This window comes from Onychostoma macrolepis, chromosome 06 (assembly GCF_012432095.1).
Source record: "Onychostoma macrolepis isolate SWU-2019 chromosome 06, ASM1243209v1, whole genome shotgun sequence".
NCBI classification, from domain to species: Eukaryota; Metazoa; Chordata; class Actinopteri; order Cypriniformes; family Cyprinidae; genus Onychostoma; species Onychostoma macrolepis.
The window spans coordinates 31053861-31078347 of record NC_081160.1 but is presented as its reverse complement, the minus strand read 5'-3'; the positions used below and the strand labels follow the sequence as shown (position 1 = coordinate 31078347).

Below are 24487 nucleotides of genomic sequence, written 5' to 3'. Positions count from 1 at the left end.
GAGGATGAGATTAGATGCATTTGATTAATTTTATATCATGCATATGTATTTTATCATTGTTGTGTTGCAGCAGTGAATGATGGGTAATGTAGTTTTAATAATCATTTAAAAAATGTATAATTAATATGTGTAATAATCCTGTTGCCTCATAAATCATCTAAATGAGAAATTTTTTTTAGAAAGTTTTATTGCTTTTCTCTGTTGATGGCAAAGCACAACATGCATAGAAACTGTCAACGGTCTCAATTAAAACTTAATAAGAAGTGAGTAGCTTTTGCTGTCGAGATTTTCCTGAACAGGCCTCAAAGAAATTCCCAGAGGAAATTATGGCTTTTGGTGCTGTTCATGCATGCTCATCTCATAAATATAATATATCGTAATATAAAACACAAGTTAAAGGCAACCAGGCAAAACCCTGGTTATAAACACTGCAAAATGTTGTAATTTGATCGTGTGTGTCTTATTTTGACAGCATGATGAATCTGTTCGAAGGTTTCGTCAGTAAACCACTATAGTTACTCTGCTTTTCACGTCCTGTTACTCAGAGCGGATCTCACACGTCTTCTCGTTTGTCTTTTTCACACTTTTCCATTGCTCTTTGAGGTGTATTTCTGCTTTCTCTTTTCTCTCCCAGTATATTTTTCTCTTTTTTTACTCTGTGAGCACGTCAGAGCTGTCAGCAATTACCAGCAGAGACGGTGTTGATGTTTGTAGAGGGAAAAGTGAAGAGAGTCAGAGATAGACTTGTGTCATCGGCTCAGAAGAGCAATCGCTGTTACCCGCGATGGGCTGAAGCAGAGGTCGGTCCTCGGGGCAGAGTGTGTGTGTGTGTGTGTCTTTAATTTGTGGAGGTGAACACCTGCAGTGTTCCTCTCCTGTCCCGACCCGACAAGATGATTCAACAGCCCACTTCAATCAGACCTGATGAGCCAACAGCGAGCCCTTCGGAATCACTTCCTCTCTTCCGAAAAAAATCACACTTCCCGTCTCTTTTCCTCTCGTTTGGTCTCATTAGTGTTGCTTGCTAAGACAAGCGTCACTATTACTGTTGCTCATCGTTAGAGTATAACACTAATACTAAGTAATAAACTTCAGTCCTGCAGCATTTGTGGTAGAGCTGAGTGATATAACTAAAACAATTTAATATTTCTTTAATATTTTTGATTCTTTTCACAATATTGAATATATATTACCATTATTTGGGTCAATAAAATGATATTTAAATCATAAATTAATGTTTTTATTCCGCAAGGATGCATTAAATTGGTTAAAATGATAGTAGTGTCATTACAAAAGGTAGCTTTGTAACTTTCTATTCTTCAAAGAGTCCTGAAAACAACAACAACAACAAAAACAGTTTTCAACTGATGATACTAAGAAATGTTTCTTGAGCAGCAAATCAGCATATTAGACTGATTTCTGAAGGATCATGTGACACTGAAGACTGGAGTAATGATGCTGAAAATTCAGCTTTATAAATGACATTTTAACGTATATTCAAATGGAAAACTGCTGGTTTAAATTGTAATAATATTTCACAATATTGCTGTTTTTACTGTATTTTTGATCATATAAATGCAGCCTTGCTGAGCGAAGGAGACCTCAAACTTTAGAACGGTAGTGAATATCTTGATATGTATTTGAAATGGCTAAAAAAGGATGATTTTTTGAATCAGAGGAATCACTACATTGATTAATATACAAAGTAAAATATATTATAAATTAAATTATTATAAAATTCTATTAAATTATTTATAATTCCTTTATTTATTATTTATTGTTGCATCAGTTTTGAATCAGTTTATTTAAAATGATTCATTTGAAATTGTTTCACAGCACTGATGTATTTGTTAGTGAAGTTAAAAAGACTTTATTAAAACATTTTCATGTTGTTTATTTATATAATTGATTACAAATATATTATGAATTGTTGATACATAATTTAACCAGAATATCCTAGGGCCTTGCAGCTGTTTGTCTTAGACCAGCCAGTAACCACTCTAGTCAGTTTTGCACAGACATACAGTAAACCACTCACATTTTCTCCAGAAACTGTAAAAGTGTAGTTTCTGACATCTTCCTCGAGCTCCCACTCTGATGTTTTGGTCCTGTGAGAGGTTCAGGCCACCTCTGCAACATGAATCATTATCGGTGAGCTGAAGTGTGCAGCCGTTTGTCACAAAACCTCTCTAAAACACTCCTCAGCAATGATGAAACATCGATCTACGAGCGCAGGCCAGCGTCTGCTCAGATGCATGCGGCCGGTCACCGCAGCGGAGCGTCTTATTAACACTCACAGACACTGCAGCACACAAACCCCAGAGATGTTTGGACAGATTTGTGCATTAGCACTCCTGCAGGACCAGAGCTTCTCTCCAGTGCTTCACCAAACATAATGAGAAGAAAGATCAAACTGGTCTGTGATCAGCAGTCAAGGGCAACAGATGGTGGGTCTGCTGTGCGCTGTGTGGGCTGTCGCTATTCAGATGCCCTGCTAGCTGAAGAGTCTAGTCAGAGAACGATAAAACCCTCATGATAGAGATGCAAGACCCGGTCCTGCTATGGCGAGGTCGTTCCTGCTGCAAGCTTTTGTTGGTCATGGCAGGAGAAGGTCACACCACACTTTTGTGAAAGTGGCGATGTCTCATTTAGCAAGGCTTTTTGCAGCTTTTTCTGCTTTGAAGTGATCGTATTAATGAGCGCAGTTGAACACCTCCACAATTTTTTTTTTTAAATGTATATATATATAAATACTACAACAAATAGTTTTTTTTTTTTAATATTGCTGCTTATGCTGCTTTGAAGTCATGATGTGATCATATTAATAAGACAAGTGCAGCTGAATGCCACTATGATTTAAAAAAAAATCATAAATATATATATATATATATATATATACACATATACATATATACAGTGCTGCTTGAAAGTTTGTGAACCATTTAGAATTGTCTATATTTCTGCATAAATGTGACCCAAAACATCATCAGATTTTCATATAAGTCCTGAAAGTAGACAAAGAGAACCCAATCAAACAAGTGAGAGAAAAGTATTTTCTTTGTCATTTATTTATTGAGAAAAATGATCCAGTGTTACATATCTGTGCGTTGCAAAAGTATGTGAATCTTTGCTTTCAGTATCTGGTGTGACCCCCTTTTGCTGCAGTAACTGAAGGTAAAGTTTCTTGTAAATGCTGATCAGTCCTGCACAATAACATGTAGGAGTTTTAGCCCATTCCTTAGTGTAGAAGCACTTAAACTCTGTGATGTTGGTGGGTTTCCTCCGATGAGCTGCTTGCTTAGGTCCTTCCACAACATTTTAATTGGATTAAGGTCTGGACTTTGACTCAGCCGCTCCAAAACATTAACTTTGTTCTTCTTTAACCATTCTTTGGTAGAATGACTCGTGTGCTTGGAGTTGTTGTCTTGCTGCATGACCCACGTTCTCTTGAGACTCTGTTCTTAAACAGATATCCTGACGTTTTCCTTTAGAATTTGCTGGTATAATTCAGAATTCATTGTTCCTTCAATGATGGCAGGCTGTCCTGGCCAAGATCCAGCAAAACAGGCCCAAGCCATGACACTACCTCCACCGTGTTTCACAGATGGGATAAGATTCTGAAGCTGGAATGCAGTGTGTTCATAACAGCTTCTCATTTAAACCAATAAGTTATTTTGGATTCATCCATCCATTGGATCGGGAAGGTAACAGTGGTCTTGAATTTCCTCCATTTGTACACAATCTGTTGATTTGTGGAGTCCAAACTCTTTAGAGATGGTTTTGTAACCTTTTCTAGCCTGATGAGCAACATCAACTCTTTTTCCGAGGTCCTCAGTAATCTCCTTTGTTCGTGACATGATTCACTTCCACAAACATGATCAGACTTTGATAGATCCCTGTTCTTTGAATAAAACAGGTCACGTACTGACATTTGATAGTCATTGCACCGACTGAAAACACCTCTGCACAGATGGACTCTAATTTCACCTTTAAATTCACTGCTAATCCAAGAGATTCACATACTTTTGCAACACACAGATATGCAATATTGGATAATTTTCCTGAATAAATAAATGACAAACTAAATATTTTTGTCTTATTTGTTTGATTGGGTTCTCTTTGTCTACTTTCAGGACTTGTGCGAAAATCTGATGATGTTTTGGGTCATATTTATGCAGAAATATAGAAAATTCTAAAGGGTTCACAAACTTTCCAGCAGCACTGTATATATGTGTGTGTATATAATTAATATTAGATTTATTAATATATATATATATTAATAAATATAATTTAATTAATTTAATATAATTTATGCATTATATTTTTATGTTTTAGTCTACATGCACAAGGCATTTGGATTTCTTCACATGCATTTTGCAGTATTAAAATGATCAATTACTAAATTGCATGAATCACAGTTTGCACCACAATCTTAAATTTATATTAAATTAAAATGGAATAATTGAATAATATAATAATATAAATATTAATTTCAATAATTGAAAAAAATTATAATTTTTGTATTATTAATATAATGTAAAATAAATTAATATAATTTATATATTTAAAAGTATAATAATATTAATATGAGACATAGTCATACAATATATTATATTTAAAAATCAAATTTTTATATTTTAGGCTGCATTACATTTTTCTCCACATGCATTTATTTCATGGATTTCTCCACATGCTTTTTGCGATATTAACGTTATCAAGTAATTTATTGATTGAACATTAATTTGAATGATCATTTTTAATTAAACACCTAATGCATATGCTCTTTTTTAAAATTTAGGGGCAGGTAAATCTGCATTTAAAGATATAGTTCACCCAAAAATTGTCAATAATTTATTCACCCTCATGTCATTCCAAACCTGTACGAGTCTCTTGTGCAGAACACAAAAGAAGGTATTCTGAAAAATGCTTTGGAACAGCAAGTTCTTTCCCCATCATTTTTCGTTCTCTCTCTCTGTAGATGCTGTCAATACTAAGATACTCACGAGGTTGAATGCATCGTCTGCCAAATGCGTAAATATTGTCTAGTGTCTCAGACCTGGCAAAAAAATAAATAAAAATACTGTGCACTATGAAGTTGCATGAAGCCAAGCAATCAGACTGAGGTTTTTGAGAAAGCTCGTGCTATTTTTGTGTGCGCGGTCTGTGCGACGTCTGAGACTCAGACTGCTTTGAGTTTTTGCCAGTCGTTGCTATTTATAGGCCCCTGTGAAACATTGTCCCGTGTAACCAACACTGATGAATCCCTGACAATGTGTCACAATATTTGAGCCAATGAAAGAGCAGATTTGACTGTGTTCGACGGCTCCATCATAGCAGAGGGTCTTCATTCTGTCAGACAGGGCTGGGCACTGAACTCTGATATTACTTTGCCACAGAAACACACACCCATGTGTCAGTTCTTTTTTGAAAGAAAAAAGCCAGCAAGCATGACCAAACAAAGCATTATATTCTGGACTTAATCATCTGTTTCCAGATGGCCCAGCGGTGTCGCTGAGCAGTGTGTAAGAAAGAAATATTAAAGCTGACAGCGAGTCCCTTTCTGTTACACACAAGTTCATGTAACACACGTTAGGAAGCGGAAGCTCCCATTGATCACAGTCAGTCAAACGACGTTCCCTCGCTACTTTGTGATTGAAGCGGACGGATGCGTTAGCGGTGGATTCGGATAACGCTCCGTAACAAATGCGTTTCTCTTCAGGGGAAACTTATCCATGCTTCATCCTGCTGACGTCAATGACATCACCTCCACTAATGACGACACTCTTGTGTAATTACTCACTAGATGAGCGACTGAGTATACAGTACAGTACAGATCTGATCAACAGCTGTGATCTATCTACCATTCTATCTGTCAATCGTTCTGTCTGTCTATCTATCTATCTATCCTTCTAGCATTCTATCTATCTATCGTTCTATCCTTCTATCATTCTATCTATCTATCTATCTATCTATCTATCGCTCTATCCTTCTATCATTCTATCTATCTATCGTTCTATCCTTCTATCATTCTATCTATCTATCGTTCTATCCTTCTATCATTCTATCGTTCTATCTATCTATCTATCTATCTATCTATCTATCTATCTATCTATCTATCTATCTATCTATCTATCTATATCTATCTATCTATCTATCTATCTGTCTATCTATCTATCTATCTATCTATCTATCCTTCTATCATTCTATCTATCTATCTATCTATCTATCTATCTATCTATCTATCTATCTATCTATCTATCTATCTATCTATCTATCGCTCTATCCTTCTATCATTCTATCTATCTATCGTTCTATCCTTCTATCCTTCTATCGCTCTGTCTATCTATCGTTCTATCTATCATTCTATCCTATCTATCGCTCTATCCTTCTATCATTCAATCTATCTATCGCTCTATCTATCGCTCTATCCTTCTATCATTCGATCTATCTATTGTTCTATCCTTCTGTCGTTCTGTCTTTCTATCGTCTATCTATCTATCTATCTATCTATCTATCTATCTTCTATCTATCTATCTATCTATCTTCTATCTATCTATTCTATCTATCGCTATCTATCTATCTCTATCTATCTATTCATTCATCTATCTATCTATCTATCTATCTATCTATCTATCTATCTATCTATCTATCTATCATTCATCTATCTATCTATCTATCTATCTATCGTTCTATCCTTCTATCTATCTATCTATCATCTATCTATCTATCTATCTATCTATCTATTCTATCTATCTATCTATCTATCGCTCTATCGTTCTATCATTCTATCTATCTATCTGTTCTATCTATCTGTTCTATCTATCTATTTATCCTTCTATCGTTCTATCCATTGTTCTATCCTTCTATCATTCTGTCTAGCTATCGTTCTATCTATCTATCGTTCTATCGTTCTATCCTTCTATCATTCTATCTATCTATCTATCGTTCTATCCTTCTATCATTCGATCTATCTATTGTTCTATCCTTCTGTCGTTCTGTCTTTCTATCGTTCTATCTATCTATCTATCTATCTATCTATCTATCTATCTATCTATCTATCTATCTATCTATCTATCTATCTATCTATCTATCTATCTTCTATCTATCTATCTATCCTTCTATCTATCTATCTATATCTATCTATCTATCTATCTATCGTTCTATCATTTCAATCTATCTATCGTTCTATCTATCTATTGTTCTGTCCTTCTGTCGTTCTGTCTTTCTATCGTTCTATCTATCTATCCTTCTATCGTTCTGTCATTCTATCGTTCTCATTCTATCGTTCTATCGTTCTATCATTCTCTCTCCATTAATCTGTCTATCCAGCCATCCAGCTATCCATTTATCCATCCATCTGTCATTCTATCAGTCTATCCATATATCCATCCATCCATCCACCCAATCGTCCATCCATCATTCTATCTATCTATCTATCTATCTATCTATCTATCTATCTATCTATCTATCTATCTATCTATCTATCTATCTATCTATCTATCGTTCTATCTATCTATCTATCGCTCTATCTATCTATCTATCTATCATTCTATCATTCTATCTATCGTTCTATCTATCGTTCTATCCATTGTTCTATCCTTCTATCATTCTGTCTAGCTATCGTTCTATCTATCTGTCGTTCTATCATTCTATCGCTCTATCGCTCTATCTATCTGTATCTATCGCTCTGTCATTCTATCGTTCTATCTATCATTCTATCATTCTATCACTCTATCATTCTATCTATTATTCTATCTACCATTCTATCTGTCTATCTATCTATCTATCTATCTATCTATTTATCCTTCTATCGTTCTGTCATTCTATCGTTCTATCTATCGTTCTATCATTCTATCTGTCTATGTATCATTCTATCGTTCTCATTCTATCGTTCTATCATTCTATCTATCTATCATTCTCTCTCCATTAATCTGTCTATCCAGCCATCCATCTATCCATTTATCCATCATTCTATCTATCTATCTATCTATCTATCTATCTATCTATCTATCTATCTATCTATCTATCTATCTATCTATCTATCTATCTATCTATCTTTCAATCATTCTATCGTTCTGTCTATCTATTGTTCTATCTATCTATCGTTCTATCATTCTATCTATCGTTCTCTCATTCTCTTTCCATTAATCTTTCTATCCAGCCATCCATCTATCCATCCGTCTGTCAATCTACCAGTCCACCCAATCATCCATCCATCCATCGTTCTATCTATCTATCTATCTATCTATCTATCTATCTATCTATCTATCTATCTATCTATCTATCTATCTATCTATCTATCTATCATCTATCTATCTATCTATCTATCTATCTATTGTTCTATTGTTCTATTGTTCTATCTATCCTTCTATCATTCTATCTATCGTTCTATCTATCTATTGTTCTATTGTTCTATCTATCCTTCTATCATTCTATCTATCGTTCTATCTATCTATCGTTCTATCATTCTATCGTTCTATCTATCTGTATCTATCGCTCTATCACTCTATCGTTCTATCTATTATTCTACTGTTGTATGTGTTCATGTCTGGGTGATATCATTAAAGCACACAACAATATTAATTTGTTCTGTTCAGCTCTTTCTCATCATAAAATGTGAAACTGAAACATCTGATTTTTCATTTAAGCCTTTTATCTGACATTAAGTCAGCAGTGATATTTCATGAAATGCAGTTCCTCTAACCTCTACACTCCTACACAGAAAAACCAAAGTCCTGATTACAGGTTAGTCCTCCAGTCCCAGTCTGATTTCTCCGGCGGTCGTTCCCAGTGTGCAAGCTGACAGCTGATCTCCTCGCTCTGACTGCGATGTAGCGGCTGCCTGCTGTCATCGCTTGATTGATGCTTCGGCCTCTGGAGCATTTCAGTATGGCTGTCAGTCTGTCACGCTGCATTGAGCTAAATCGCACCGTACCGCGGACTTGTGCTTGCATTACAATGACAGTCTGTAAGGCCGCGGGCCTGAGGGAATGTATATTTTTCCCCCTACAATATGTACCTAGGGGTTTACCATCACAAATAATTACAACAACATGACACAAAGATAGTAACAAAAAATAAAAATACATAAAACACCATTGGTGTTAATGTGTCAAACGCAACAAGCCAAGGTTGAATATTAAAACATGCAATTAGACAGTTTATGGTGTTTTTTGCACTATATGCTTTCATTGTAAAACAAAATATGTTCTATATTATGGTTCAACTTGAATAGGGTTAAATAGACAAAGAAAAAGAACAAAAGCATTTTTATTAAAAGTGGTTTTGCATTTAAAATGAATAGCCATATTCAGACTTGTATACAAGAGGGCATGAGGTAATTCCAGCGTTTACAGATGGTAAATGGAAATACTTGTGCTTTTAAACCTTTAAAAATGCATAAAATAATGTAAATTTGTTTCACTTAAATTTGTTTATGGCTCTTCAGTAATTCTGTGGCACTAATTATTACTGCACTATAAATTTTCACATAGTATCAATATTTTGGTAAATATTTAGATCAGGTAAATTTTAGAACTTCTGTCATTAATTATGAAACATTGGTGTAGAACAGACAAGTTTTTGTACAAATTTTGCATGTTTTATTTTTTTAAAGATATTTTTGCTTTTGCAAGGATGGGAACATTTTAGAAGTTTCTAGAACATTCTGGAATACTCTGTAATATTCTAGTGCTTTCTGGAACATTCCAGTCATAAAGGACAATAATCATCCAACGTACGTTTCTGAAGTTTTGGATGACTCATTTCGGTAGCTATTTATCTTAAACTGTTGTTGTCAACATATACATTTTATGCACGAGTAATAACATTAGCTTGTCAACATTTTTTTTTTCATGAGGACTATTAATAATACACAAAAAATTATGTGATTTTCATATTCAGCATGTCAAAAAAACTGTAAAAAAAAATTGTAAAAATTAGTTTCACGGTATAATGTCCAAGCAGAAAATGACCAGTACCTTTTCCAAATTAAGTTCCATTACACTCCTTTAACTCGACAATGCACAGTGTAATTCAAAATACACGGTCAGGTAACTTTTCAGGTAAAGCATATGGAAATAATCAATACATTTACATTACATTTAAATTTAGTCGTTTAGCAGACGCTTTTATCCAAAGCGACTTACAAACGAGGACAATGGAAGCAATCAAAATCAACAAAAGTGCAATAACAAGTCTCAGTTAGCTTAACACAGTACACGTAGCAAGGTTTTTGTTTTTTTAATTATATAATAAATAAAACGAAAACAGGTAGAATAGAGCAAACTAGTGTTAGAGGCCTTTTTTGCTTTTTTAATTGTATAATAAATAAAAAGAAAACAAATAGATAGAAACAAAAAGATGAGAAAAGCTAGTGTTAGTTTTTTTTTTTTTTTTTTAAAGAATAGAATTAGAATTAGAGAGCTAGAGTTAGAGGGTCAAATAAAGATGGAAGAGATGGGTTTTTAGCCGATTTGTGAATATGGCTAAGGACTCAGCTGCTTGAACTGAGTTGGGCAGGTCATTTTCAATACAGAAAATTCTTTCAAATGAACATTGTACATTAGGCCGTACAGGTTTAAGACTTGAGACTTTTCTTTGCGATCCTTTTTAAAGCAGCGTGTGTATAGTGCACCTCTTTAAAATTCCTCTCCTGTGGTGTGAGGGAGTCCAGAGACCCAATCACCACTCGAACTCTGTCATCCAGGCACTAAAAATATCTGCCCTCTGATCCAAGATCCCAGGTGAATGAACACACCGGCAGTGTAAGCCATCTTACCTGTACAGATACAGGTCATCTCAAACACTCCACATGTGAGACCTGTATGCATCACTGCCCACTTTACTAGTATCCTTACCAGTAATAATTACTGTTTTAGGAAAAGAACCATGTAAACTAATGGCATTTCTTGCAGCTCAAACATTAGAGCACGGCGCTGGCAATATGGGTTTGATTCCTAGGGAATGCATGAGCTGTAATGCAGTGCAAGTCGCTTTGGATAAAAGCATCTGCCAAATGCATACATGTGAATTCAATTTCTGCAATATGTAACAGGGCACATTATGCATCTCTTTTTAGTATGCATGCATGACCTGAAATGTGCAACTAAAACATGAAGTGCTGGAATCATCACAGCAGATTTTTCCCTCATAAAGCCCCCTGGAGTTGTGTGGCATCTGCTGTCACGCTGACGATTTATTTGTGTTTTTTGCTAACAGGAGATGGTAACCCCAAGGAAAGCAGTCCATTCATCAACAGCACCGACCCAGAGAAGAACCAGCAATATGACGGCAAGAACATGGCTCTGTTTGAGGTACACACAAACGCATGCACGTTAAATGATAAACCTGCAACTGCGGCACATTTCAGCTCTCATTAGAGCTAGACAGTGAGGTACACGCGCGCAAACGATAGTGATTAACGGAATAAAAGAGTCTGACAGTAATTAATAAGGATAATTAGTGTTTGAAGGGCAGGAAGTCCCCAGGACATTGAACTCTGCAGGTGGATGATAACAGCATGTAAGTCCAAAAGAAGCGTAAAGCACATGCTGTACTGCATCTAAAAATACTTAAAACTGCCTTTAGATGGCCTCATATTAATTAATATAATTAAGTCAGAAATGCCCAAACTTTTTAATACAAAGGGACAAAATCAAACTTGCCTGAAGACTGCGGGCCAACAGTAAATGTATTCAAGTTTTTACATTTTAAATAATTAAACAGAGATTTAAATAACATTTTTTTAAATTTGTAGATTATTTTTCAATAATAATAAAAAAACAAAACATGCATTTCAGTGCAAAAAATGTTTATGTTCATCTGTAGGTGGATGCAAGAAAAGTCTAAAATGATATTTTGTTTTACATTTATGTCTCTATTGTTTCTCCTAGAATGTGTATCTTCTAAAGTTTTGGAAAAGATCTAAACAATTGCAATTAACACCACAACAAAATAAAATGATCTCTAAATTAAAATATCTCTATGCGATCTCAAGCAATTCTTCTATTTTATCTGTATACATTAAATGCATTGATGTAAATTCAAGTTCAACTTTCAATGGCCAGTGAATGCTAGCATACTAATTGCTCTTTCTCTGCAGTATGCAAAAATACACAGTATGCATGTTTTTAGTATGCATGTATGAACTACTGCATTTAATACAATGTGCATTAAACACATTCTACTAAAATGTGAATTGCTGCAATCATTATAGCATTTTCCTCATGAGATTCTCACTTGATCAAATGATCTGAGCTAACGTATGCAGCCATTTTAAAGCTCTGTGACAACTTACTGTGACAACTAGTGGCTAATATTTTCTAAATTTTTAGATGATGCTTCTTAATCGAACCATGAGAACGAAGCACAACTGAGGGTCTCAACAGCTATTAAAGTGCAAACACTGAGCAAAAATTTTCCTCTGGGCTAGTCATTTGTAATCTGTCCATGTAAACATGACATTTTAGATGTTCCTCAGAAGCTACTTGAATTATTTAACGCTTACAATATTTGTTCTGTATGTGTGTGTGTGTTTACTCTACAGGAGGAGATGGACACAATTCCCATGGTATCGTCTCTTCTCAGCAGTCTCGCCAACTACTCAAATCTGCCCCAGGGCAGCAAAGAACACGAGGAGGCGGAAAACAACGAAGGCTCGCGCAAGAAACCTGTCCAGGTAGACACACACGCTTACGGCACGCTCTCAAAGTAGCGGATATCACACATTTTCGTCTAGCTCTCGATTGCTTCAGGTGTTAATTAATTGGCTGCTGCAAGACAGAGTGTACAAACATAGCGAGATCTCGAATGTGACTCAAACCCGTGTGTAAATGACAGCTCTCAGCTCTGTCTTGCACTTTTGACCTGTTACCTGATCTCCGTTGGTCCCTCGCCATCCCAGAGAGAGCATGCTCATTAGAGAGTGGCCTCGATCAGCCTCATAACCTCCCTCATGGCGCTGGCCTTTCCCGGTCTGTTTCTCAGTCTGTTGTGTGCAAATTTGCTTCCAACTCTGTGTTTTATATTAAAGTACTATTTAAAAATATGCAAAAAACTTCTGCATATAAGCAACTACTGGTCTTATTTGTGCAGATGTAAGTGAAGTCATGTTGTGGTGTCATGGTATGCAACACATTGATAAAATGAGTTCTTTTAATGATTTATACAATTTTATTTCATAAATATTCTTTAATTTGCACCAAAATAATATAAACAGATGTAAGTATTAAATTAAATACATCATTGTTGCAGCAAATTACTCTGAAGCAGTGCAATATTATTTTTTATTTTTATATGCTATTATAATTAGTAGTCAACCGATATATCTGACTTTTTTTTTAGTTACGCCATTTGTGGAAATTGTGATGATGTGAGGACTTTTATTTTGACAATTTTGAGAGTGCCGGAGTGCATGAATCTCTTCATTAGTTTGCTGTCTCCAGAGCCATAGAGAGACAGAGTTGCGACAACGGAAGTTCAAAACGCTCGATCATCACGTGGTTCACGTAGACCTCAATAGTTCCAGGAAGTTCATTGCGGGCAATTGGAATGCATTGAGTTAGTGACTATAGTGAGACAGAACTGCGATTTTTGGTAATTGGTAGACAATAAAATACTTTATTTACATTATTTATAAAATAATGTATACGTAGTATATGTAGCTGTATCAGTGTTGTTTTTAAAAAATTAAATTCGCTAATATTTGAGGATTAATGTGGTCAGCTGTCCTTACCTGCCATGTTAACATATTTTAGGCTGACGTTACCATAGTAAAAGCCCATGTTAGCTATATAAACGACATCGTGGTCTTTTACCAAGTAACTTCAGCCTCTCTGTATAAATATAATTATGTGTGTGTGTGTTTTCTAACAACTTGTTAGTCAAGTGCAATCACATCTTAATGTTCATTGTCGTTTTATTAATCTCATGGTGAATGTTAAGTTTGTTGTCTTTGAAAATTCATTCCAAATAAGTGAAGATATTTTAAGATTAAGTGGGAATTAATCTCTTTTAATGTTTTTGATTCTTGTGCACCCCTCAGTTATTAATATATATTTGTAGTATATTCAAATTTAAAATAACTTAAAACATTTTTACCCATTTAATCATATATTTGATGTATGTTAACTTTTGTTATGCACTTATTTACATGCTATAAAGCATGTTGTCCTTGAACGGTCTCCACTATAGTTTGCTGTGCTGCATGTCACTCACAGAAAGGAGTATGAATGTATGGTTCCCCTACTGACACGGAGAGGAGAAAAAAATGATGCATCAAGTTTTGTTCAATTCACATTTATTTGTATAGCACTTTTTATTACAAACATGGTTTCAAAGCAGCTTTACAGAAAATGAATGTTTCTACATTACAAATAAGAGTTCTGTTAACAGGTGTAACTGTGTCAAAGTAATAATCATATGACAGAAATGTTCTAAAATTAGGCTATATAAATCATGCAGTTAAGTAATGTCATGAGTTCAGAAACAATGAATAAATTAAAGCAATGGTTACGTGATTTGATCATGTTGATTACAATGCAAGGGAAATTGATCAGTTTTGTATGTTTATTCAGAGTCAGAGTCAGCTTCATCTGAAGTCCTCTCAAGGGCTGGCGTCATCTCTTCACAGGTGCTGGTCATCTGAAGTCTTCATAAGATGCTGGATATAGTCAGCAGGTGCAATCTATAGATTACACCAACAAAATGTGATGTAATCATATGGGAACTGGCACTTTTTCACAAAGAACAGGGAAAGACTTGCCAAACCCAGTGAAGAGACTCATTGTGAGGGTGATTTCTCATTACAGGGAGTCTTCAGGTGGTTCTTGTTCTGATCCAGATAGAGAAGGAGAAAAACACAGGAGAAATGGTTAATGATGCTTCATCACATTTCAGTCCTGTGGCATCTGCTCCTTCAACACAGTGCTTCTACAGTAACTAAGACATTTAAGTATAAAATACAGTACAGGTTTATTGTGATTACTTCTATAAAATAGTAGTGGTAGGCCTATATAATACATTTTTGGAAAATTAGCCTAGCATGATTCTGAAATGAAAACTGCTCGCCTATTTTAAACTTTTTTTTATTCTCACTCAGGTCCATCAGCATCCTTTGCAATAAATCTAAATCTATTAAATAACTTCCCAGCAGCAGAAATCACGTTTAAAAGCCTTAATTACACAACGACGAATGAAACTGTCTGAAGAGAATGAATAACATCCCGTAAATCTACTAATTAAGTGAGGAATAATCTAATAATAATCTGTTTTAATGCACAAGATAATTTGATTAGCTGTGCGGATAATATACAATTTTGTTCTATAAATATCTTACCTTTTAAAAGTTCATTAAAAGCGGTCTCTTCTGCTGCATCTCTATGGCGCTGATAGTATGAGAGCTAACTTCCGGGAACTATTGAGCGGCTCCATGATCCGCCATTGCTGTAAAAAAAACGGTCCATTGGAGTCAACGGAGTTGTCGCAACTCTCTCTCTCTATGGCTCTGGCTGTCTCTATATAATAATAAATTATTATCTAGAACTGTTACAAAAAAGTAAACAGTATACAAAAAAGTATTATAGCATTTGCTTTTCTATTATTAGTAAAAGAAGCCAAAACACTATAATGCTTTCTCATTTACAGTCAATATTTCACAAATAATCATTTAAAGATGTTTGCGAAAAATACTATAATACGATTAGAGACAAAAATAAGTTGCCATCTAAATAAATATGTTTATTTTACAGATGTTTTTTTCTTCAAATTCAAATTGTTTTGTTTTATTTTTTATTCATTTTCAGATTATTTGTGTGATTGTTATACATAAGTTTTTACTATCTTTTAATTAAATAGTGTAGTGTGATATATATATATATACACAGTGCCTTGTGAAAGTATTCATACCCCTTCTTTCATTTAACATTTTGTTATGTTGCAGCCTTATGTTAAACTGCTTTAAAGTACTTTTTTTTCTCCACATCAATCGACACTCCATACACCATAATGACAAAGCAAAAACAGAACCGTCACAACTTTGTAAATTTATTAAAAATAAAAAACTGAAATAAGTACATTGCATAAGTATTCAAACCCTTAACTCATTACTTAGCTGAAGCACCTTAACAGCCTCAAGTCTTTTTGGGTATGATGCGACAAGCTTTGCACATCAGCATTTGGCAATTATCTCTCATTCTTCACCTTCACCTCTCAAGCTCTGTCAGGTTGGATGGGAGCAGACGCACATTTTCAGGTTTCTACAGAAATATTTGATTGGGTTCAATCCCAGGCTGTGGCTGGGCCACTCAAGGACATTCACAGAGTTGTCTGTAAGCCACTCTTGCTATGTTTAGGTTCATTGTCCTGTTGGAAGGTAAACCTGCCCAGTCTGAGTTTCTGAATGCTCTGGACTCAATATTTTGGTGCATTGAGCTTTTCTTCTACTCTGACGAGTCCCTCAGTCCCTGCCACTGAAAAACAGCCCCACAGCATGAGTGCTGCTACTAGCACACTTGATTTTTTGGATGGTACTCTGCAGGTGATGAGCAGAGCTGGTTTCCTTCAAACATTATGCTTGGAATTGAGGTTCATCAAACCAGAGAATATTGTTTCTCACAGTCTAAGGGTCCTTTAGGTGCTTTTTTGCAAATTCCAAGTAGGTTTTTGTGTGTCTTCACTGAGGAGAAAATTGAGTCTGGCCACACCGACATAAAGCCCAGATCGGTGGAGTGTTGCAGTGATGTTTGTCCTTCTGTTGGTTTCTCCCATACAGTATGATCATGGAGCTCAACTAGAGTGACCATCAGCTTCTTGGTCACCAGTCTAGACAAGGCCCTTCTCCATCAGTTGCTCAGTTTGGTCAGGAGGTCAGCTCTAGGAAGAGTTCTAGTTGTTTCAAACGTCTTCCATTATGGATAATGAAGGCTACATGATTCTGTGAACCTTCAATGAAGCAGAATTTTTTCCCCAGATGTGTGGCTTGACGCAAACCTGTTTCTGAGCTCTACAGGCAGTTCTTTTGACCTCAGGGCTTGCTTTTTGCTCTGATATGCATTTTCAGCTGTTAGACCTTTTATTAAGATATGTGTGCCATTCTAAATCATATCCATTCAATTGAATTGGCCACAGGTTAACTTCACTTGAAGTGAAGTAACATCTACATGCAATATGAATGCTCCTAGGCTAAATTTCAACTGTCCCAGATAAGGTTTTGAATACTTATGCAATGGAATAATTTAAGTTTTTTTATTTTTAATAAATTTGCAAAGATGTTAAAAAACTGTTTTTTGCTTTGCCATTATGGTAAATGGGGTGTAGAATGATGTGGAAAAAAAGCAATTTAAAGCAATTTGACATAAGGCAGCAACATAAGAAAACGAAAAAAATGAAGGGGTGTGAATACTTTCGCAATATATATTTGCACAGTATATATTTTAAGTTTTTTTCATCTTATATTTTGTATTATTTCAGCTTTATTTTAGTAACCAGAAAATATTTTTTATAGTTTTAGTGTACAACTCTGATTCAGTTATTCATTTTCAAAGAGCGTCTCTATTGAGCATGTGCATGACATTTAACTTGTGTTTAACTATCTCCTATTATAATTCCCCTCTGGTCTTCCCTATTCAAGCAGCCAAAATGACCAAAACCCTAGTGAAGATGAAACCCTGTCGTACTATACATCATCGCTCAGCTGTACGGGGAGAGCGAGTGGGAGAGAAATAAGAGTAAAATAGAGAACCGAGATGGAATTGGATTTGTGCTCTCAACACGATCGAAGAGAGCGATAATCTTCCTCTCGTTTCACACTGCAACTTCAACTTAATTAGCCCGTCTTGCAAAGCATCTGCTCTCCAATCAGCCTCCATTTTGAGAGGGTCAATCTGCTCATTTCCAACAGCAAATGTCCTCACGTAACCACACGCACGCTCTACACCGGGGGTCCATTCATTACCAATCACACCGCCAGGATTCAGATGACTAGAACTCTGACTCTCATTCTAAAGATGTCTTTAGATTGCAAAAATGGCACAGAAGTCACATCTACAGTGGCATATACGATACTGTTCAAATATTTGGGCTCAAATTTTTATTTTAGTGAACAAAGATGCATTAAATTGTTCAAAAGTTACCATAAAGACATTTATAATGTTACAAAAGATTTATTTCAAATAAATGCTGTTCTTTTGAATTTTCTATTCATCAAAAACATGAAGCAGCTCAACTGTTTTTTAACACTGATAATAATGATAAATGTTTGTTGTGCAGCAAATCAGCATATTAGAAAGATTTCTGAAGGATCATGTGACACTGAAGACTGGAGTAATGCTAAAAATTCAGCTTTGATCATAGAAATAAATTAAATTTTACAATATATTCAAATAGAAGACAGCTTTTTAAATTGTAAAAATATGTCACAATATTACTGATTTTACTATATTTTGAATCAAATGAACACAGCCTTGGTGAACACGAGATACTTATTCCAAAAACATTAAAGTGCCCCTATTATGGATTTTTGAAAATGACATTTCATGCAGTGTGTAACACAGCTCTAAGTGAATAAAAACATTCTGCAAAGTTTTAAATCTGAAAGTGCACCATGTATAAAGTTATTGCCTCTCAAAAGAAAGAGTGACTCTGAATCATTGAAATGAGTCATTTTTAAAACGAATCCCAAGCCGTTTTATGTTGTCAACATGAAATATTAGCATGTTGCCTGCCCACTTGTTGCACAAGCAGACCTGGGAAAACTTGATTTTCGCATTGGTCTGAATGAAAATGCAAATTCATTCTTTGCCACTAGGTGCCGCTTTTGGAGCGTTAAAAGCTCACAAACACTGATTTAAATGAAATCGACCAATCACCGCAGATTAGCAGGTTTGGAAAAATTAATCGTTGAGCGAATCGTTTGGGAGTCGTTGAGCAAATAAGGTAAAAATAAATGCATATTATAAGAAAATGAAAGGTGTTTTTTGACCTTGCATGCATGTCAACCTGTTGTTGGGGACTCCCAAAACCAAAATATGAACCTTTCATAACCCATAATAGGGGCACTTTAAACAAATCTTACAGATCCCAAACTTTTGAAAAGTAGTTTATACCAGATGTGTACTTTGCTGATTTTTACTGTTTACTATTTACTAGTTTTACTATTTACTATTCAAGGGCATTTGTACAATTTTCAAATTGCTGAACTATGCAGAAATGCGTCAGATGACTGTCTTTGGCATCACTTTATCTCATTGTTTTTTCAGCTTCATCATGTAACAGCGTTTTTAGGCAACATATCAAGTTAAAAATCACTACTAGTGCACATACTTATACTACAGGTCTGAGCAAAGTCATAACATTGCATATTTACGCCTTGAGTGCAACCGCTGTTCGTGGTACAGACATGAATGATTTGATCAAATTTTGAGAAACCAAGAGAGGTTTGCTCTTACTTTTCCAGAATCTTTACATTTGCATTTTTCAAAGTTGTAAATAAAGATTATTGGAGTACATTTTATAAGAAAATACAATTTTAGTTTTTCATCTTCAAAACTTCATGTTTAATTCAGTGTTACTTTTTTGTAATTTTTGTGAAATTTACTAGAGATTTCTAAGTGAAACGCTACACCATTTCTTGTAAAAATCTAGTAATGTTTGCAGTTCAGTTGTGGTGTAATGGCACAATTCGCCATTAATGTTGTGTTTCTGCGACTGCTTGTGTTGATAATTGGTTGGAAGCAAATATTTCAGTCTTATTGCATTGATGTGGGCTGATTGCATGCATAAAAATGTTATTTTTCTCCTGAAGGATGATGTAAGATGAGCTATGAAGTAGTTTTTGCCTCATAACGAGAGGTTATCAGATGTTCCGGGCGGTGACATGTGGTCGTTACAGTTGCCATATGCTCTCTGTGGACCAAAAGCCAACACTCGCTACATGAACACACACACACACGGAGAGAGTCACGGGAAAAATGCTAATTCATGTCAAGCTCTGAGGGACGGGGGCGCAGAGCAGTTATTTGTGCAATTTCTGAACATGCTGGCGTACACACAGTAATCCGTGTTGGGCTGACAGTGATATTCGCTGCCCTTTTCCTTCCCCTGCCATTGCTGTGGTTTTTAATAATTCACCCCGTCTGAACTAAGTCACATTAACGCTGTCAGCTCCTGTTTGGGCAGCCAAGCGAGAGGAGACTATTACAAGATCCTTGCTTTTCTCCTCTGCTCTTCTGCCTCTCTGGCGTCGATTATCAGTTCGCTTGTCAATCCTTATGGCGTGCAAAATAGCAGAATGAACGTATTCGTGTCAGAATCATGTTTTGAGAAAATAATATTTTATCCATTATGTGTATTTGTAATGCAACATTATTTTCATGGCAATTAAACACATTTTCCCCCATAGCTAAAGAATCTCATTACTGTAGTGAGAAACTGTCAACATGTTTATAGCAGCTCTCTGAATAATAACATCTGCTTTAATGACAGACATTTGAGGGAAGCTCAATCACGCCCTTGAGTACTGATGTTTGTTACTGCCAGAGGAAAGCAAGAACACAGCAAGAAAGAAATTCATTATATTATTCAGCAAGGATGCATTAAATTGATCGAAAGTGACAGTAGAGTCATTTATAATGTTACAAAAGATTCTATTTCAAATAAATGTTGTTGTTTTTATTTTACTTTATATTTATCAAAGAATCCTGAAAATAAAACGTATCTCAGTTTCCACAAAAATATTAAGCAGCACAACTGTTTTCAACATTAATAATTAGTACATTTTTGAAAATATTAGAATAATTTCTGTAGCACTAATGTGACAGTAATGATGCTGAAAATTCAGCTTTGATCACAGAAATAAATTACATTTTACAATATATTACAATAGAAAACCGTTCATTTGAATTGTAATACAATTTCTCAATATTACTGTTTTTACTGTATTTTTGATCAAATAAGTGCAGCCTTGGTGAGCAGAAGAGACTCCTTTTAAAAATATAAAAACAAACTTTTGAACCGTAGTGTTTGTACACTGTTTTTAATGCTCATTTTAAGCCTTATTGTGATCCAGTAAGTGTAAATACATGCAAGGTCTTAAATATGGATAATTTAGAGTTATGTTTTTTTCATTAAACATAAAGAAATAGAACAGTAAAGGAATTTTAAGTGTAGTTCATAGTTCAAGTTTTTAGCCATTTGTAAATAATATTTTCAAATATGGGCACATGCAATTTTATTTGTATGCCTAAAGCCGGGCTCACACTGTGCGATTTTTTAAAAGTCCTTTAGGATTGTACTTGTCAGACTGCACGAACATGATGATCATGTCACACTATGGGATCTCAGTTGTCATTAATGTCAGACTGTACGACAGTCAAGACGAGTTAAAAACAGGTGCGTGCAAGAAAACTTGTCCGGAGTTTTACATTATCAACCCATACACGTCCAGTGACTGCGAACTGCATTGCACACGGGACCAAAATGTTGGCTATCATGAAAAGTATATGAACGGCGGCAATACCGCATATTTAAGAAGAATAGTGTATGCAGCTCTACACACCCACATGAAAACAGCGGCACAACCAGTGTTTATATAGAAAAGAAACATATCAGATGAATTCCGTGAGCGGAGGACGGGAGCGCCGGAGTTTATGGCGGATAGAAGAAATCTCTAGCATTAATTCTGCTCATAGCTTGCCTTCAAAAACGGAGACAGTTTGACATTCATCGTAGGGGTAGTCACACTGCAGGACTGGGCGCCAAATCTTCTGACACTGCCAGAATTTCGTCGGAGGTGAAATCTGATCGCAACAGCCATTAATCGGCTGTCGGTGAACATGTCAAACCAGCGATCAAAGATTACAGATTTTAGCCTAGGATTATAGGAATCTTTTAGGATTTTCAAAATTTGTCTCAGACGACCAAATCGTGGCCAAAATCGCACAGTGTGAGCCGGGCTTAATATGTTGAAAGTGCAAAACTTTTCAGTTAGGAATTACATAAATTATACCATATTTTAATTTCAAAATGGCCATATTTGAGAAAAAAAGTTGAGTAATCTGGATATTACTGTTGGTCGTTTAACATTTCTATCATAAAACAGTTGTTAAATATTAAATGTTTTGCTACTTTCAATATACTTCGCTCTCATTCAACATAAAAATTTAAACTTTGCGCTGGAATTCACTCTCTGCTTCTGTAAACAATAAATCTTTGATTTGATTGGCCATCTCAATCATTTTGACATTGACGAGCGCTGTCAGCCCCGCTGAGGCAGACCAGCCTAAAAATCAAATGCATCCCAGCAACAAACAGAGCTTTTCAAAGATCTTCAAATTTTGGAGGGACAACTTGGCCACTTATTATTTGGAGGGGACTCGTCCCCCTCAATGTCTAGGTTACAGCCCTGCTTCAGAATATCTACTTTTGGGTGTCACAGAAAAAAAGCGAATCATGCTGGTTTGCAATGACATGAGAGTGAGTAAATTATGCCAGGGCAATTTTTTGGGTGCACTGTCTCTTTAAAATCTGTCACTTTTCAGGCTTTCAAAAGATCAGTTGTTGAAAACTGCTCTGTCATTTCTAAAGAGAAATCCATTATCTACCGGTTTCACATGTTGTCGCTGCTGCTGGGCAGGTAGTGCTGTCCGTGGCGCTTTTATAGCCGGAGCAGCTGTCAATATCCGCAGTGGGAGTGAGACACCTGAGGCGCACAGTCAGGGTCCTCAGACGGCCGTCCCAGGAGGCCGCTGGGCATCTGCTCTACGCTGCCTTTACCTGAGAACCTCGCCGGCTGGAAGCAGCCTGTGGGAAATCATAAACACACACACACTCGGGACGAGCGAGGTTTGATTAGGCACCTGCTCCAGCTCGAGTGTGATGGAGTCTTCTGGCTGCTGAAGAGTGACCGCTGCCAAACGCTGTTGATTCAGACGTTCACACTCGCTCGACGCGTCACCGCAGCATCCAGCTCATTTCAGCCCACATGGTGTCGATGCCACACTTTTGACTAAATGACACACCCTGAGCCTGCCAGATACTGAAATATCCCAGATAAACATCTCATACAAATAAAGTAGCCTACTGTGGTAATATCATGGTGTTCTTTAAAGTACCTTGGAGTAGCATGTTAATATTGTGTTGATAATGTAAATATCATATATGAATATGCAAAACTATGCAACGCTATGCAAAACGTGCTGCCATAATGCTACGGTGTTGCCAGGGTGTTGCTATGCAGTTGTTAAGGTATTCAGGATGTTTGCTAGCAGTGATGTTGTTGTTAAATAAAACTAAAGCCATTTAAAATCTTTTTTTTTAAATAAATGATATAAATAAAAATAAAACAGAAATGAGAAATGTTGCCTTGACAGAATAAGTTAAGATTGAAGCTCTAAAATTACTAAAAATAAATTAAAGCTACATAGAAATATTTTCAAAAGTTGACAAAACACATAACAAAATTACAAAAACTTAACCTAACATTAAAATAAAACCTGAAATTATAAAAATAAAAGCTATAATCCTGCAACAGCGTATAAATAACTAATAACACTTTTGTTGTCATTACTAGGTGGTTGTTTACTAGTGGAAGTCATGTAAAGATGCTGTGATTGGATGCCAGGGTGTTGCTATGTGGTTGCTAATGCATTCTGATTGGTTGTCTAAATGCTTTTCTGTCCAGTTACTATGTTATCCTGGCTGGTTGCCAGATCTTTCTTACTGGCTCAAGTCAAAAGAGTCTCAAGAGACATGTCTCGGGTTCTTCCATCAATATACTATAAGTTTATAATATTTTTATCATCCACTTTGTGCATCTAATCACTACCAATACTAACAATACAAAAAAGAGTGATATTTTGTTCTGTTTGGTGGATAAATGACTGTATTGTGTGGGTCTAAACTTCCAGAAGCTGTCACAGGATTGTGTTGGTAATCTTCAGGAGGAGAAGAGCGCTTCATTTATATTATCATCGTTCTCCGAGGTTTAAATGTGCCGATTTAAAGGCTGGTCTGATCAGACCACAGTGGGAACGACGGGTTTCCTTCGGGTTTATGGCGTTCCTGTTGGAGTTCTGTGGCTAAATGTGTTCCTGCGGTTCAACTGAACACAACCTCAAACTTTTAATGAGAAAAAAACTTTCCTTTATTGACTTCTGTTAGGCTTAGTGTTCATGTTGAGGTCTATTCCCAGCAGGGCTTTCATTCAACAAAATTAGACGTTTCCTTCAGTCCTACAGGTTAATGGGACAAGAAGTTGGCAAGGAGAAAAGCCTTGTTTTTGAAAAACAATTGTTGACAAAAAACATTAAAGGAATGCAAAAACATTTAGTAAAATATTATATTCTATTATATATGAATTGTATTATTATTAAAAAGAGGAAAGCAAAAAAACAAATATTACTAAAACTTTAAATGAAAACAGAAAATATAAAAGTCAAATAATATAAATATAAACAAAAATTATAATAGCATATCATACTAAAATAACTGC

The 24487-nt window shown here is 35.6% G+C and overlaps 1 protein-coding gene across 7 annotated transcripts in view; it reads left to right on the top strand.

Moving 5' to 3' along the window:
* slc12a5a (solute carrier family 12 member 5a) overlaps positions 1 to 24487 on the top strand; it is a 166418-nt gene that overhangs the window by 99581 nt on the left and 42350 nt on the right. For all 7 annotated transcript variants that reach the window (XR_009271754.1, XM_058779524.1, XM_058779522.1 and 4 more), the window contains exons 2-3: positions 11221 to 11315; positions 12548 to 12679. Coding sequence is in view for 6 of the 7 variants with exons in the window: in XM_058779524.1 (XP_058635507.1) it covers positions 11221 to 11315; positions 12548 to 12679 (227 nt within the window). In the remaining variant the exon portion in view is untranslated. The remainder of the gene's footprint in view (positions 1 to 11220; positions 11316 to 12547; positions 12680 to 24487) is intronic.